The sequence below is a fragment of the Miniopterus natalensis genome, chromosome 15, assembly GCF_054644295.1.
Source record: "Miniopterus natalensis isolate mMinNat1 chromosome 15, mMinNat1.hap1, whole genome shotgun sequence".
NCBI classification, from domain to species: domain Eukaryota; kingdom Metazoa; phylum Chordata; class Mammalia; order Chiroptera; family Miniopteridae; genus Miniopterus; species Miniopterus natalensis.
Window position 1 is genome coordinate 4,572,924 of NC_142095.1, and position 16,513 is coordinate 4,589,436.

Below are 16,513 nucleotides of genomic sequence, written 5' to 3' on the forward strand. Positions count from 1 at the left end.
AGCAGGTTAGCTAAGGCCATTGTAACCCTGCTAGAGGATGGTCCTGCAGCCAGTGTGGGTGTTGGTGACAGGCTCGCACTCTCCTCCTCCGGATGAAAGCCGCACCTTCAGGCCCAGGCTGGGCATCTCAGTTGCGGTGCCCCCTCTGCTTCTCAGCATCTCTCCCTCATCTGCTCACATCTCAGGTTTCCCCACGATCACCATGGCCCCGTTGTGGGGTGTGCACACTGGGGATTGTGTAACAGGTTCCCTCTTTCTGTGTCCCCGTGGCCACTCTCTAGACACGTTTGTGTTCTCTCCTTGTGAACAAGGAAGAGATCTGAGTAACTGAGCCCTGTCTTCGCCTGCGCCTGTGTTTTGGGGAGCCAGGCTGGATAGCTGAGAATGAGTCCCAGAGCACCACTGACCTCTGCCCAAAGCCTAGACTCGCTGCCCTGGTTAGCATTTCAAAGCCAGAGGCTCCCTAGCACCCTACCCCTGGCCTCACAAACAAGCTCTGAAGAGCTCAGAAAGGCCTGCAGATCAAAGGCTCCTTTACCACCCAAATTTCCTCAACAGAAGAGAGATCAGGAGATCTCAGAAGTATCCCTTCCAGTCTTTCACAACCCCACCCCAGTCCTGTACTCCCTGACAAGGGAAGAGAGAGCACCTCCCACCCTGATGTCCTGGAGGGGGTCTCATGCTGCACCTTCTCTGAGTGTCATTTCTGTGGTTGCTCTTTCTGTATGTCTTCAGTGTCTCCTCAGCTCCCACAACAGGTGACAGGGAGTGAGGATGGGAGGAGATGCAGAGTCAAGACCATCCATGGAATTTGTGGGACCCAGGGCGACATGAAAACTTAGGGCTGCTTATTCAAAAGGCAGGGGGAGGGCAGAGTACACTAAAGGTATTAAATATGCTTGGATGGGTGCCCCGGCCGAAAGCCCTCCAGATGTGTTATGGGACTGCCAGCCTGGGGTGGGCGATGGCTGTCACCTCACCCTGCCCCAGGACACAGCTGACCCCAACTAGCCTTGTTGCATTTAGGCCCTTGCCAGGGAGAGCAGCAAGTGGGGTCCCTGAACAGGGAGGGGAAGGCCAGGTCCTGGGATACACGGGGCAGGGGACCTGGTGGTCATAATCGTCCCAGGAGGAGGGACCACATGTGAGCCTGCACTCCAGCCCTCAGCACGTACTCCATTGTGGTGACTGCACTTACAAACAAGTGCAAGATGGACCTCAGTTTCCACCCAGCTGCCGCAGGACAGTAAGCCTCAAGCGCCGGTCCCTTCTGAATGCAGGTCCTGTGCAGCCACACACACACAGGTGCACACCCATAACGCCAGCCCTGGGTAGACACCTGCTAGATGAATAACGGACACGCGTTTCCTGAACATCTTCCACGGGGCTGGTATTGGGAATGCAGGAATTTAAATGGCTTGTACCCTTCCCAAGTTTCTTATGCTAATTGGGCAGGCTGATGGGAATCTGTGGGATCAGGCCACACTGGGAGCGCAGAGAGGTGCCTGGCTGCCTGGGGGTGGAGGAGCAGAGAGTGTCGCCTTGAGGGGTAAGCAGGAATTCAGCTGGCATTTGGGGTTTGGGGCAGTGCTTTAGTTTGAGACAAGGATTTCAGTAAATGTAGCTGATGTGTAAGATGAAATGAGTGCTGGTAGGGAGGTGGGACAGTCGGGGGAGGGAAGGAGCTTTATCCACAAGTTAGCACCACGGACAGCTAGAGTAATCTCAGTGACAACGCTGAGAAACAGTGTGGGACACCCACCTCAGAGCTTGCCGCCTGCAGGTGGGGGAGCTGGACTGTGCAGGGGCAGCAGACTCTCCCTGAAGAAAGGTGCGTGGGCTAGAAGTGGGCTGCAGCGCATACCTGGATGGGACACGAGGTAGAAGTAGGGAGTCCAGCTGGGCTAGGGCATGGCTGCAGGGGAGAGTTGGCAGTGCTTCATCTAAGCTGAAGCCTGGAGGTGGTGAGATGTGACTGAGTGTGGATGTATAGTTGGCCCTTGAACAATGCGGGGGATGGGGCACCAAGCATTGAAAACTGCATATATTTATAGTTAGCCCTCAGCGTATCCGGATCCCTAGCCTCGGAGTCAGTCGTCGAGAACTCTGCGGGTTATTTGAAAAGGATTCATGTTTAAGTGGATCTGTGCAGTTTGAACCCATGTTGTTCAAGGGCCAACTGTGTTTTGAAGGTGGAGCCCTCAGGATTTTCTGAGGACCAGATGTGGAGTGAGAGGAAGAGGGGTCAAGATCAAAGCGCTTGCTTGGCCTGAGCAGTTGGGTGGGAGGAGCCGGGACAGGAAAGGCAGGGAGGTTTGGGGGACCTGGTTCATTTCCTTTGCCCCTGTAAGATTTGGGTTAGCCAAGATCTGATCTGGTCCTAGAAATGAGTTTTGCGGAAGCAACTGGGGTGGGGGGTGTGGAAATCCCCACACAGCTTCTTCTTTACACGCCTTTATTCTTTTTTCTGACCTTAGAAAAGTGTTTTTACTTCTGAAAATTCCTTGACACTTTTCTTCCAAGCTTTCCTCTTGGTCTAGAAATTGGTGGTCATGGGCAATGGTGATTCCCCTGCATTTTGCATTTTTAGATTCTTTCTCTCGTTTTTTAAATTGTTTATATTAAAAGGAATATGCGATTGTTTAAATTTTTAAACAAATCAGAAACATAACATGAGGAAGAGTATTGTAATGTTAAGAGCACAGAACAGACTCTGGCCAGGCCACCTGTGTTCACATACTGATTCTGTCACTTTCTGGGGGATGTAGCTTCTGCATGCCATGTTGGGTTGTGATGAGGCTTGAATGGGCAAATAGATGGAAGGCACTTGGATTGGTGTCTGGCACATAGTAGGTGCTCAGTGAGAGTGAGAAACCATGGTCATTAGTTCAGAAACAGGTCCGCTGTCAGTGATCAGAACGGCACTGGGGTAAGGATAGAGCATTTGGCGGCTCATGGGAGGAGGGCCCAATCCAGGCTTTGGGGAAAGACTACCTGGTGATACTACAACTGAGGCCGCGGGGATGAGTCACCCTGGAGAAGAATGGGCAGGATCGGTCCAGCACATGCAGAGCCTCGGAAGCAAGGCCCATGCCTGACTGGAAGATGGGGAGCGTGTGTGGTGCCAGGGCAAGGTTGGAGGACTGTGAGCCATCTTACATATTTCAAGGCCTGTGGACTGTTTCCTGAGACTCTGTGCTAAGGAAGTGGATGCTCTGCAGTGAGCTGCCCTCCTTCTCTGCCTGCTGGAATGTTTAGACTCCTGAATTCACAGAATTTTTTAATATTTCAAATCTTGAGAAACAGGCTGCCTTTAGCTTTGTTGGTGCGTTTTCAGCAGCCACTGCGTGGGAAGTGAATGTAGTCAATAAAATGTACCGCCTGTCTTCATCTTGTGGTGGAGCAAACACTCCAGCAGTCTTAGCTCTGGGCCCCATGACTCCTCACCACAGCCAGAGCCTTGGGGTCAGCCCATGCACTGTGAGAAACTTTCCCCAACAGGACCTTAGCTAAGTCCAGAGACAGCCCTTGACATCTACTTCCAAACAGCTGAACTCTGGCTTTGAAAGCAGCAAGAGAGAAGGAGTTCTTCCTATATAAGGGATTCTTATTATTAAGATTAATAGAAACCATGGAGGCCAGAAGGCAGTGGGATAACATATTTAAAGTCCTGAATGAAAAAAAAAAAATTCAAGCAAGAATTTTGAATACCATTCTTCCGTAGTGAAGGAAAAATTATTTCCAGATAGATAAAAGCTGAGGGAATTTGTTACCAGTGGGCCAGCCCTACCAAAAACACTAAAGGAAGTCTTTCAAGCTGAAATGAAAGGACGGTAGACAGTAATTTGAAACCATACGGAAAAAAATAACACTAATAAAGGTAACCAGTATTATTATGCTTTTGGCTTGGTTTGTAACATCTTTTTCTGTCTTTTGTGATATAAAAGGCAAAATGCATTAAACAATAATTTTAAAGCTATATTACTGGGCATATGATATGTAAAGTATAATCTGATAATAATAATATAAAAGGGGAAAAACAAAGATAGATAGAAACAGTGCTTGTTTGCTGTTGAAACCGAGCTCCTCAGACCTGATAATTTCAGTTGTCTTATTTTTAAGGTCCCTGACCCTTTTCTTCTGCCTGCTTAAATCTGCTAATAAAGTCCTCTCCAACAACACTTATTCAGTAGTAATAATATAACAATTAATTGTTATAACAATAATAACTGGAACCCGCAATTACTAAGAAAATAATTTTTAAAGTATACAGAAAAGGAAAGAAAAAGGCAATCAAAGTGACACCAACTACAACAGATCAACCAAATACAAAACTAGTAGCAATGGAGGAATTGAGGGAGAAAAAATCATTTAAGATGCATAGAAACAATCAAATGACATAAGTAAATCCTTCCTTATTAGTAATCACATTAAATGTAAGTGGATTAAACTTATTAAAAGACAGAGATCGACAGATTATATTAAAGAGAGAATCCATCTACATGCTATCTACAAGAAGCTTGAAGACATGCACTACCCTTTAGATACAAGAACACAAAGGGGTTGAAAGTAAAAGGATGGAAGACTGGAACCAAGAGAGAGCTGGAGTGGCTATATCATTCCTCAGCAACATTTATTTATTTATTTATTTATTTAAATATATCTTTATTGATTTCAGAGAGAGGAAAGGAGAGGGAGAGAGAGAGACAGAAACATCAATGATGAGAGAGTCATTGATCGGCTGCCTCCTGCAGGCCCCCAAATGGGGATGGAGCCCTGACCGGGAATCGAACCCTGATCGCCTGGATCCTAGGTCGATGCTCAACTGCTGAGCCATGCCCGGTCGGGCCCTCAGCAACTTTTAAAAGTCCGTGTGACAAAGAATATATAACAGACATCATATATTCTATAAAATGAGTTTTAAAAAATTCCAGTCTAGCCCTGGCCGGTTTGGGTCAGTGGTTAGAGCGTTGGCCCATGGACTGAAGGGTCCTGAGTTCGATTCCAGCTAAGGGCACGTACCTCGATTGCAGGCTTGATCCCCGGCCCTGATGGGGGTGCATGCGGGAGGTAACCAACCAGTGTGTCTCACGTCGATATTTCTCTCTCCCCCTTCCGTTCTCTCTGAAAAGCAATGGAAAGAAATATCCTTGGGTGAGGATTTAAAAAAAAAACAAAACACCAAAAAGCTCTGAGGCTTCTGTTTCCTCCCAGCACTGAAGTTTTGATTCCAGTGTTCCGTACATTTGTACAGTCCAAGCAGCAAGGATTTAGTGTAGCTGTTGCTGTCACCATCACTGTCACCGTGACCTCAGCTTGGACTCTGTCCCCCGTCTTGTCCTAACTCTCCTCTCCTTTTGCTCATCCCAGCTACCCACTGCTGAAACTGCCCTTGCCGGGAACAGGACCTGTGGAGTTCACCACTCCTGTGAAGGACTACTCGCCCCCGCCTGTGGCCTCTGACCGCAAACCAGGGGAGCCCAGTGAGCAGCCGGAGTGGGTAGGTACTCAGGGGGTCTCCCAGGAGAGCCCCGGGGGTTGGGCGCAGACTGACCGAGGCAGGGGTTCTGTGGGTGAGAGCGAGAGGTCTTGATTGGTGAATACATGCACTTGAATCGCTTTACAAAGAAATATTTAGTTATACATTTATCGAATAACCTGTTCTGAAAGGAAACACCAAGTAACTCAAAAGTGTGACTGTCCTACAAAAACTGGGACCCGTGATTGTCACTGCTGTGGCCGCTTGGTCTGGGTTCATATCCTGGGCTGCTCACACACTGCCCAGGTGCTGGGCAGTGCCCTAGCAAGCAGGTCATCTCCTCTTTGCCCCAGGTGGTCATGAGAACCACTGAACCTCCCCAGAGAATGTTCTGTCATCAGAGGTTTTGACACCACCTAATATTCACAACATGCACGTAATCTTTCCAGATCTGTTAGGTCCTATTTTGTCCTCACAACCCATTCAGGTAGAAGGTGTGTGGTGGTTTTTCAATCCCTTTTACAGTTTAGGGCAACTGGGCCCAGCGTGACAAAGTGGCTCAGTTACTAAGTTTATGTGAGCTCAGCACTGGGTTAGGACTCCAGGTCTCCTGACCCTAAGCCCCCTGCTGCTCCTGGACCACACTGTCCTCAGCTGACTATCCTGAGCTAAGCACTGACATAAGAGGAAGAAGCAGGCTCTCCACTGAGGCCTCAGGTGCAGGAACCAGCTCACTGTAACTCCATACTCATTATTCGGAAGTCCTAGAGGCATGACTAGCTCATCTAAACCTTTAAATGCAGGGAATGGAGGAAGGAAGAGTCCTGTCCCCATCCCAGATTCTATGGCCAAGGGGGGTGCTTTGCTGAGTGGTTTTATCACCAGGCTGAGGAGGAAAGAAGATGGTTTCCAAAGGACAGTTTGGAGCCTCAGGCGCTGGACAGCACAGTGCAGACATCTACTGCCCCCAACAAGGAACCAGATGTCCCTTATTCCTCCATTCATTCCTTGATTTAGCACGTTTATCGCATATCTGTGGCCGTATGCCCAGCAGGAGGATCTAGGGGACACACAGAGCCTTACTGCCCCCAAGGAGATCCCCGTCTGGTTGGGGAGAGAAGACATAGGTGACAGTTTTAAATAGATACAATACATGTCAAAGGGACACAGGTGCCAACTGAGAGAGCTCCCAATAGCTGATGCTGGAAAATAAAATATAGCTGGTATCAAAATGAATAAAGTAGTATTGATTATAACCCAAATTGTAAAATAAGTATCTGAGTCCATCGGATTGAATGAATAAGTAAATGGGGGGAACAAACCTGGACAAAAAATTCTAAACAATTTATGTAGGTGATCTGCTCTCGAGGGGGACTATGGCTCCGACTCCTTCCCTGAGTGGGGACAAGAGTCGCTTTACAGTGGAGAACCTGACAGATCCCTCCTCAGCGAGCTGGTCACGGTCACCATAGCCAGTGGTAGATCAGGGTGATAGTATATGCCCTTGATGTGTGACAAGAAGGATGCTTTACCTGTGGTCTTCTCCCCAAAACTCAAAACCCCAGTCTAATCATGAGAAACAAGGAAGGTCTGAGAGACTTAGAGCCCAGACAGAGACAACATCGAAACACAGGGCAGGTGCCCGGCCGGGCGTGGCTCAGCGATTGAGCTTCGACCTAGGATCCAGGTGATCAGGGTTCGATTCCCGGTCAGGGCACATGCTCAGGTTGCGGGCTTGACACCCCTATCAATGACTCTCTCATCACTGGTGTTTTCTCTCTCTCCTTTCCTCTCTCAAATCAATAAAGGTATATTTAAAAAAAACAAAAAGAAACAGGGCAGGCAAAAGGAGGTTTAGAGTTGCGAGTACGTGAAACACAGCTTATTCTTGTATTATTTATTAATGATTGTATTATTATTAATCTGTATAATGTGCTATCGGATGGGGTCTTGGCAGAGAAAAAGGATATTAGGCAGAAATGAAGGAAATCTGGTTCCTTGGTTTTCCTTAGTGGTAGTTTCTCGCCTTCCCTTGTTTTAGTGACCTTGACAGTTTTGAGGCGTGCTGGGCTTTGTCTGTTTTTCTCTAGATTTGCTGGGGGTTGTGGCTTTTTGGAAGGAAGACTATAGAGGTGAAGTGTCATTCTTTTCACAGCCATCAGTCACCTAGGTTATTTTTAAAATTTCTATACACTGAAGTTCAGTCTTTGTTCTTAGAGTTCTTGGTACTGTCAGGTTTTAAAAAGCCTTTCTTTTTTTAAAATATATCTTTATTGATTTCAGAGAGAGGTAGGGAGAGAGAGGGAGAGAGATAGAAACATCAATGACAAGAGAGTCATTGATCAGCTGCCTCCTGCATTCCCCCTACTGGGGATCGAGCCAGCAACCCAGGCATGTGCCCTGACCGGGAATCGAACCCTGATTCTAGGCTGATGCTCAACCGCTGAGCCACACCCAACCAGGCTAAAACGCCTTTCTAATAGATGTATAGAGAAAAGACATCTCACGTGGTTTTAATTTGCATTTCCCATGTGACTAATGTCAAGTGCTTACTGTATTTGAATGTCTTCCATTGCGAAATGTATTTTGAATTGAGTTGTTTTGATATGTTTTACTGAAGTGTAACTCTTTCTGTGTGGGTCTCCTCCTCCCTTTTGCTGAGGTGTCCTGTCCCCCTATGGGATGGTGACTGTACCCTGCAGTGCACCATGTGTCCGCAGAGGACTCAGTCAACTCTGCCAGACCCTGGTGCTCTGAGTGAGGCCCGCCCTGTGTTGCAGTCACTGTGATTGGTGGCCTTGTGGGCCTGGGGAGGGCAGCTCCCTCTGGGAAGAGGGGTGTTTTCACAAGAGGAAAAAAGAGCAAAGCAGAAACGACAGACTTTTCGTTTCCCAACTGGGTGACCTGGGCATGTTATTAACACCTTTGTGCCTTAGCTTCTGCATTCGTAAAATGGGGAAAATAATTACTCCCACATTATATGTTGTCATAGGGCCAAGTGGAAGAATGCAAAGGTTTAGTGCAGGGCCGGGCCCATCATCTGCATCAGTTCATCAGACATGATGGTGGTCATCAGCATTGTCATGTTTGTCATTGATCAGATCTGGCCAGAGCAGAGGCAGAGAGCAAAGGTTGTGCTTGCACTGCCCTGGGCGCACAGCAGGCATGCACTCTTGTCCTTCCCCCTCAGCTCAGCTCAGCTCACACTCCGGAACCCTTCCCCAGCTCCCTGGCAGATGTGCTCTGCTTCTCCTTTCTGCTCCATATTGCGACCCAGTGAGAATCGTGTTTCATTCAAATTTGTAGTCTGATGTTTTGCACATAGTAGATGCTCAGGAAAGGTTTCTTGTTGAATAAAGAACCAGCACTGCTTATTCAGGAGACAGTCTGAAGGGAGACATTTTTCTTGGAGCATCGTAGGTGATGAAGTAGGTGAGACCAAGTTGAATCCTGGGCTAGGAGTTTAAACTTCATTAATCCCACAGGCAGTGGGAAGCCTTTCCCTGAGAGGCAGTGAGGTGATAAAAGTGATGGTAAATTCAATCTTACTGAACTTGGAGACAGAGGACCATGTCACCAGAGGTGGGGGTGTGGGGAGGGAATGTGAAAGGGGAGAAGGGGTTGATCTGAAGGAGGCATAATGATATAACTCAGTAGAGCTAACAGGTTTTTGGCCGGACACTGCTGCATGGTTTCGTGCATTGTTTGGTCCTCTCACTGACCTGGTGAGGTCCAAGGTGCTAGTCCCATTTCCCTGAGTGAGTAAGGACCCAAGGCCCAGAGCGTGTAGAGACCCCCCCAAGGCACACAGTGGGGCCGGAGCTAGAGGTGGAACCCAGGTGGGTCCCTGAGCTTAGCCAGGGCTGGAGGACAAGGACAGGAACCCTGTGTGCAGAAAAGCTGCACTGGGCTCCTCTCTATTGTGTGTGACTGTGTAAAGGTATGTATACAATGCCTGGGGCTCTAAGTTGCTCTATGTAAATGAAGTAAGAATTGAGTTTTAGAAAACACCCCAAAAACAAGCCTGAGGTCTCCTGCACTGGCCTGGCTCCACCCAGACCAGGTCATCACGAAACCTGAACTTCACTCCGAGCCCTGCTGGCAGATCACAGGTGTGGCTGGACTTCCAGTGTTGGTGTGACTGAGCCTGGACACAGGTTTCTAAGGAGCACTGGTCGGGGAGCCTCATGGCCAGAGACCCCAGGGCTCCGAGGACCTCAGCTTCCCTCCTGCGCTGCTTGTGCTGGGCCTTTCCACCCTGTCCTGTGTTCCCTGGGAAGTCACATGGTTTAGAACTCTCCAGGCATGTAGGCTGTAGAGGAAAACAGCCACGGGAGTGGGGCAGCCCTGGGCTTTAATCCTGCCTCTGCTGCCTGTCAGCTTTTGTCCTTGGACACATCCTTTTATCTCTGAACCTTGGTTTTCTAATCTGGGTCCTCTGGCTCAGGGTCTCACAGGCTGCAGCCAAGGTGTCAGCCAAGGCTGCGGTTGTCTCAAAGCCCAACAGGGAGATTCTCTTTCAGGCTCACTTAGAGCCGGCCTCATAGCTGTGGGACTGAGGGGCTCGGCTCCTCACTGGGTGTCAGCTGAAGGTCCCCTCAATTCCTTGCCTCGTGGACCTTTCTGGAGCAGTTCACCATACAGCTTTTTTCACCAGAATGGTTTGTGTCTGTCAGTGTGGTGTGTATGTGGGGGTGTGTGGTGTGTCTGCATCTTGAAGCCACAAGGAGGAGTGTCATTTATCCCCCTTTCATGCTGAGGACAGTGACACCTAGAGAAGTCCCAAACGTTTCCAAGGCCGTGCAGTGGGAGAGCTGGGATTTAAAACTAGGTCTTTCTATCTTCAAAACCCACTGACCTGCAAGTGGCAAAACCAGGATCGATAAGATGGGCTACACACACCCTTTGTCAGCTTATGGTCTGTTTCGAGGTCGGCCAATGTTTTCCATAGAGGCCTAAATGGTAACTGTTTTCAGCTTCATGGGTCACATGGTCGATCAGGAACACTCACGCGGGCACTGAAAGCGGCATGGATGTGCGAGTGGAGTGGGCGTGACTGTTCCAGTAAAACTTGATTCATAAAAGCAGGTGCCAGGCTCGATTAGCTTGTGGACTATAGTTTGCTGACTGGTCTATTAGGAAATGTGTAGGAAAGTGGTTCATAATGGGGAAAAAGCCCCCTGTGGACGCGGTCGTTTCTGAAGGCCTGTCCTTGGGTCCACAGTGCTTTGCCCATAGTAGCTGCTCAATCTGCATGTGGGCCTGTGCTTCCCCCTCCTGAGCGAGCTGACCTTCCTGCCCCTCAACCCCCATGTCTTCTGTAGTATGTGGGAGCCCCGGTGGCTTACATCCAGCAGATATTTGTGAAGTCTTCAGTGTCGCCCTGGCACAAGAACCTCCTGGCAGTGGATGTGTTCCGCTCCCCTTTGTCCCGGGCCTTCCAGCTGGTGGAGGAGATCCGTAACCACGTGCTAAAAGACAGGTATCCATCTCTCTGAGCCCCCTTGAACCCCGTCTGTGCTAAAGGCAGGCTGTGGTCCTCAGTGTAACCCCAGTGAGCAGCCAGCGCTCATTTCCCAGCATCCTGTGGGTCCATTGTGGCTACATCCCCCACACCTGTGCAGGTAGCACAGGTAGAGCCCTGAACTTTGTTCTCGGGTTTCAGACAGAGAAGGTAGCCACTGGCTGACCCTGTGACGAACTGACAGAGAGCCGGTTGACTCATGTCTCAGATGGCTCCCTGCAAAGGTTATGAGATGTGATGTGATGATGGTGGCCATGCTGACAAAGTGAGCTCTACCTGGGGATACGCTTCCGAAGCCCCAGCCCAGGTGGATCACTGGCTAAAGCTGGCTTTGCAGGCTGCTTACCACCAGGTGCTAGTCAGCAAAGGGCTGACAGGCATTGTGGATGGAATGGAGCCCTGATCTCCACCCCCTCCCCTCTACCCACTGAATTGGCCAAGGTGTTTTAGTGGGCAGGGCTGTGCATGCTCCCATAACTGGCCTCTTCAGAGGTGACCAGCCTTTAGGCTCCAGACACGCTTTGAAGGTCCAACAGCCGCATGGTGCTTGTTGATGACCTAGAAGAACTTCCTAGCCACCCTGACCCTCACACTTTTTGAGAGACCAGGCATCTGGGAACTTGATGACACAAGGGACTCAGTCCCTGCAGTGGGCCTGCCCTGTGTTGGCAGACACAGCAGGTGCCCCATGCTGTCTCCTGCACAGCTCTGGGACTAGGAGCCTGGAGGAGGTGTGCCTACAGGTGACTGACCTGCTGCCAGGCCTCAAGAAGCTCCGAAACCTCCTCCCTGAGCATGGATGTCTGCTGCTGTCCCCCGCGAACTTCTGGCAGAATGACCGGGAACACTTCCATGCCGACCCTGACATCATCGGTACCATCCACCAGCATGAGCCCAAAACCCTACAGACCTCCGCCACGCTCAAAGGTACCCTCATGGCAGGCTTCCCGTCGCCCCTCTTTGATGGGTGCTCTGGAGGGTCAGGGGTGGCCCCTTGTTTCCGGGGTGGAGGGGAGGGGCCGTTGGTGGCTGTTCGGCACCTACTGGTTTCTGCCTGCAGATCTGCTGTTTGGCGTCCCCGGGAAGTACAGCGGGGTGAGCCTGTACACGAGGAGGAGGATGGCCTCATACACCATCACCCTGGCCTTCCGGCGCTACCATGCCCAGTAAGGCTGCCTGCACGGGGCCCCTGCCAGGGCTGTGATATGAGGCTCAGTGTAGTCCCTGTTCTGGTCGGAGTGTCCGGAGTGCCCCTGGGAACATGCAGCATCTAGCCTTCCTGTGGAAGGGTTTCTATCCTTAGACTGAAGGGTGCTGTCTATTCTCATTGAGTGAGGTCCAGAGTAAGGGACTAAGGCAGGGCTGGCAAGTACAGTGTCCTGGGGCCCCCACTGGTCTCTCTGGAGCCTAGGGCAGGCGTCCCCAGCTGCTCACCACTGAGTCCCATGTGGCTTCAGAGTTCTCCCCAACAGAGCTCTGCAGGCGGCTCCCAGCCGGGCAAGATCACTGGACATGCTTCCGATGGGCTCTCTGGGGCCCTTGGCAGGTGGGGTGGTGTGCTGGGTCGGGAAAAAGCTGCAGATACCCACCACAGAGAAGCTCCCACCAGCACGGGGGGAGGAGAGAAGCTTTGATGGACCCTCTTCCAGGGATTGTCTTTGTCCCCTGGACCATGAGGGACAGTCCATCTACCCACCCCACCCTGTGACCAGGTTCCTGGGCAGCCTGCGGGCCCGCCTGATGCTCCTGCACCCCAGCCCCAACTGCAGCCTGCGGGCCGAGAGCCTGGTCCACGTGCACTTCAAGGAGGAGATTGGCGTGGCTGAGCTCATCCCCCTCGTGACCACCTACATCATCTTGTTTGCCTACATCTACTTCTCCACGCGTAGGTCACAGCAAGGAAGCTGGGTTTTTCCAGGCGAAACGGGCATTTCCAGGTCACCGGCTCCCCTGCCTCTGCGAGTGGCTTGGGCAGAGATGTAAAACTTGCCCTGTGGTCACAGAAGCCAGGGCTTTGGCCGTAGCAGCCTCAGGGGCTTGGGTGGGTCCAGGGCTTCTCTGGCTCCTAGGTTAGGGTTCCCAGAAACACTGTCCCTGACGGGGGGTGTACGTGGCTGTCCTTTTCTTTGGTTAAACCAGGGGCCTTCCCTCCGATTGTCAGGGTCCACTCCTCTCCTAGCAGTTCAGTGAAGGGCCTTGAGTCCCAGGGTCGGGGAAGGTGCTGCCCTGATGTGCCCTCTCTGCCCTCCAGGCAAGATCGACATGGTCAAGTCCAAGTGGGGGCTGGCACTGGCCGCTGTGGTCACTGTGCTCAGCTCGTTGCTCATGTCTGTGGGGCTCTGCACACTCTTCGGCCTGACGCCCACCCTCAATGGCGGGTAGGTTCCCAACAGGCTCCATTGGGCCACAGGGTGGGCCCTCAGGCCAGAGCCTTGCACCTCTGGGCCCGCCCTGGACTGGGCGCATTGGTGCTTTGACATTTAAGAGGTATATTTATTCCTCTTTAAGTTACCTGGTAGTTTATCAGTACATACATGTAAGTGTATATAACATATACAGTATGTATGTATATTTGTGTGTATATGTGGTGTGTTTATATATGTGAGTGCAAATGTATGTGCATGGACACATATGGCTGTGCCCGCATATGTGTGTGTGTGAGCGTGTACATGGATGTGTTTATATGTTGTATTTGTACATGTGCATTCTGTTCCTTGGTGACTTAAGCCACAGACAGTGAGAGAGAGAAGCAAACTCTTCTTCCTTTATTACTGTTAAAACATTTGAATGCCTAAGAAGATACGTCACTTTACAGTAAGCTTTTTAGAAGATACGAGCACCCCCATAAGTTGTCACCTTTCCATTGGTCGTTGCTTTCCCTTGCCATTTCTGAGTCAGGCTGGATGTCCTTTCCAGGGTCTGTCCTCAGGCTTCTGTCTCCTTGGCCCTGCCCGCCTGTTCCTACTAACCTGTCCCCTGCTGCGGCTTGTAGGGCTGGTTGCAGAAACAGCGATTTTGTTTTCTGTCACTCTCCCTGCTCGTAGAGCACCTGCTCTCTTCCTTGAACCTGCTGGTGCTCACCACACCCCCCACATAGTGCCTGCTGTGCCCCACAGCAGCAGTCCTGGTGAGGTTCCTCAGGCTGCTGCTCCTCACGGGCAGGCTGCTGTCTTGCCTGGCACTAGTAGTGTGAGCAGGGCTCTCAGAGAGCCAGAAGTTTTCCTTAGGAAGCTGTCTCCAAGCATAGCTTCCCCATAGCTAAGCAGGGCTTTAGGCTGGTCTCCCCCTTTATTCAGGCCTCACAGCTTGGCCTGGAGCTAGGGTCATGCCCTCCAGCCCACAGAGTCTGGTGTGGGGAGGACAGGGAGCGGGGTGCTCCACAGCTGGCCCTCTGCTGTGCCAGATGCTGGGAACGGGTGGTGGGAGCCACCTGGCCTGAAAGCGGAGCACTGTGCAGACAGGGCCACGTTGGGGGCAGGTGCAGAGGGTAGGGTTTCTGCCTGTGCTTGCGGGGGTTGCTCAGCAGCCCCCACTACAGGCTGCAACCCCCCCCGCCCAGTCCCAGGGCCCAGACCTGTTGACAGCTAGCTGCATAGTGGGGGCCTCCTCAGCCCTGTCCTCACCCTTTCTCCCTCTGTCCGCAGCGAGATTTTTCCTTACCTCGTGGTGGTTATTGGGTTAGAGAACGTGCTGGTGCTCACCAAGTCAGTGGTCTCAACTCCTGTGGACCTTGAGGTGAAGCTGCGCATCGCCCAAGGTAACGTGGTGGGGAGTGGTGTGCGCCAAGTTGAGGCCTGTGTTGCACTCCTTCCTGCTGAGGGAGCAGGGAGCTGAAGACACCCCCCTACTCTGGCCTCCAGTGTAATATGGGGGGGCCACCAGGTTCTGTCAGATTGTTAGCACGTGCCTGAGGGACCTTGGCACCAGTAGACCGCACTTTGTCCGTGTTCATGTGTCAGTGAGCAAACCAGACCCTGCTGTGGGGCTCTTGTGTTTGGTTGCCCCTTGTCCGGGCTGGTGTCTGCTTTTCCTGCCTCACTCCACCACAGTAGGCCTGGGTTGGTCACTTTAGAGACACTTGCTATTTCTACAGCTGCCAGAAAAGCCCCATGTGGCCTCAGCAGCAGAGGCTGAGGATCTGAGTTCTGGGGAAACAAGAAGAGAGCTCAGACCTGGAGGTCTGAGTGCTCACTCCTTCTCTTCCCAGCCCTGTATCTGTGGGACCAGGGCTGGGGGTGGGCTGTTGTCTACGCACCTGTGAGCATCTGAGCCTATGTCCCAAACCAGATGTGCAGTTCTGAGGAGATGTGGAGAAATGGCCCCTACCGATGAGGCACTCAGAGCCTTGCACTGCAACCATGTGATAGTGGGGCCCAGGGGCCTGCAGGGGGAGGGGCTTGAGGAAGGGGAGAGCTACCTCTTCCATGACATGGAACACTCACCATGCCCGCCTGTGAGGACCAGACAAGAACAGCCTGCAGACTGGGTGTGCCAGGGCGGGTAGCACTTGGCTTGCTCATTTTAGCACCGTGCTTCTCCCTTCTTGATGGCTCTAGCTCTCTCCTGTGCCCTGAGAGCACCCTTCCTGCAGCAGCTGTGCAGTGATAGTAGCACCTTGGAGCCCAGGCACCCGCAGATCCTGAGGGTTGGGGCATGTTGGGGGAATGGCTGCCTCAGAGGCTTGGTGCCCTCCCCACGTCTCTACCCTTTGAGGACTATAGGTTGAGTGCTGGCCCATGACCCTGTTGTCCTCTGCAGGCCTAAGCTGTGAGAGCTGGTCCATCATGAAGAACATGGCCACGGAGCTCGGCATCATCCTTATTGGCTACTTTACCCTTGTGCCCGCCATCCAGGTAAGGCCCGGGGCCTGCCACTGGGCTGGGTGTGGAGCCTTCTGCTGGGCTCCCCAGCTGTGTAGCCAGGCACAGTGTGCACCCCTCTCAGCGCAGGCACCTCCCCTGTGAGATGGGACGTCTCAGCTGCCAAGATGGTTGTTAGTGTGCACAGTGCTCCTGGCAGGCCAGGTTCAGAAGTCTCAGGAAGCCTGGCTGGGCTGTGGGATTGAGCTCCCAGCCCACAGGCTCTGCCTCGACCCCGTCCTCTTACTCTCTGTCGTTCAGCCACGGGGTAGGAGAGTGCTTAGTGGGCACTGTGGTGGCTGGCGGCTGGCTATGCAGTTCCAGTCAGACCTAGTTACCCATCTCTCAGGCAGATCACCGTGGAGCCATTGAGCAGGTCTCCTCTTGTCTTTCCTGACTCACACCTGCAGCCTCTAGACACATGTCTCCCCTACCCTCATAGGAGGGCCACTACCCATTGCCCAGAGTGGTCCCTGCTCTTGGCAAAGTGCCCTCACTCAGCGGCGGGGCTGTGGGCAGAGGTAGCTCTGCACTGAGTTGGAGCCCAGACTGTTGCTGACCATTCGGAAGGAGGGATAGGAGGGGAGGGACGCAACATGCCTGGGTCCTGCCCCAGGGCTGGCTGGCTCTTCCCCAGGTGGCCCAGAGGGC

At 51.9% G+C, this 16,513-nt stretch overlaps 1 protein-coding gene across 1 annotated transcript in view; it reads left to right on the forward strand.

The window, feature by feature from the left end:
• SCAP (SREBF chaperone) overlaps window positions 1-16,513 on the forward strand; it is a 42,669-nt gene that overhangs the window by 19,318 nt on the left and 6,838 nt on the right. The window contains exons 3-10 of the mRNA XM_087824793.1: window positions 5,371-5,500; window positions 10,804-10,961; window positions 11,710-11,930; window positions 12,064-12,169; window positions 12,716-12,888; window positions 13,255-13,381; window positions 14,648-14,760; window positions 15,762-15,856. Coding sequence (XP_087680919.1) covers window positions 5,371-5,500; window positions 10,804-10,961; window positions 11,710-11,930; window positions 12,064-12,169; window positions 12,716-12,888; window positions 13,255-13,381; window positions 14,648-14,760; window positions 15,762-15,856 — 1,123 coding nt within the window. The remainder of the gene's footprint in view (window positions 1-5,370; window positions 5,501-10,803; window positions 10,962-11,709; window positions 11,931-12,063; window positions 12,170-12,715; window positions 12,889-13,254; window positions 13,382-14,647; window positions 14,761-15,761; window positions 15,857-16,513) is intronic.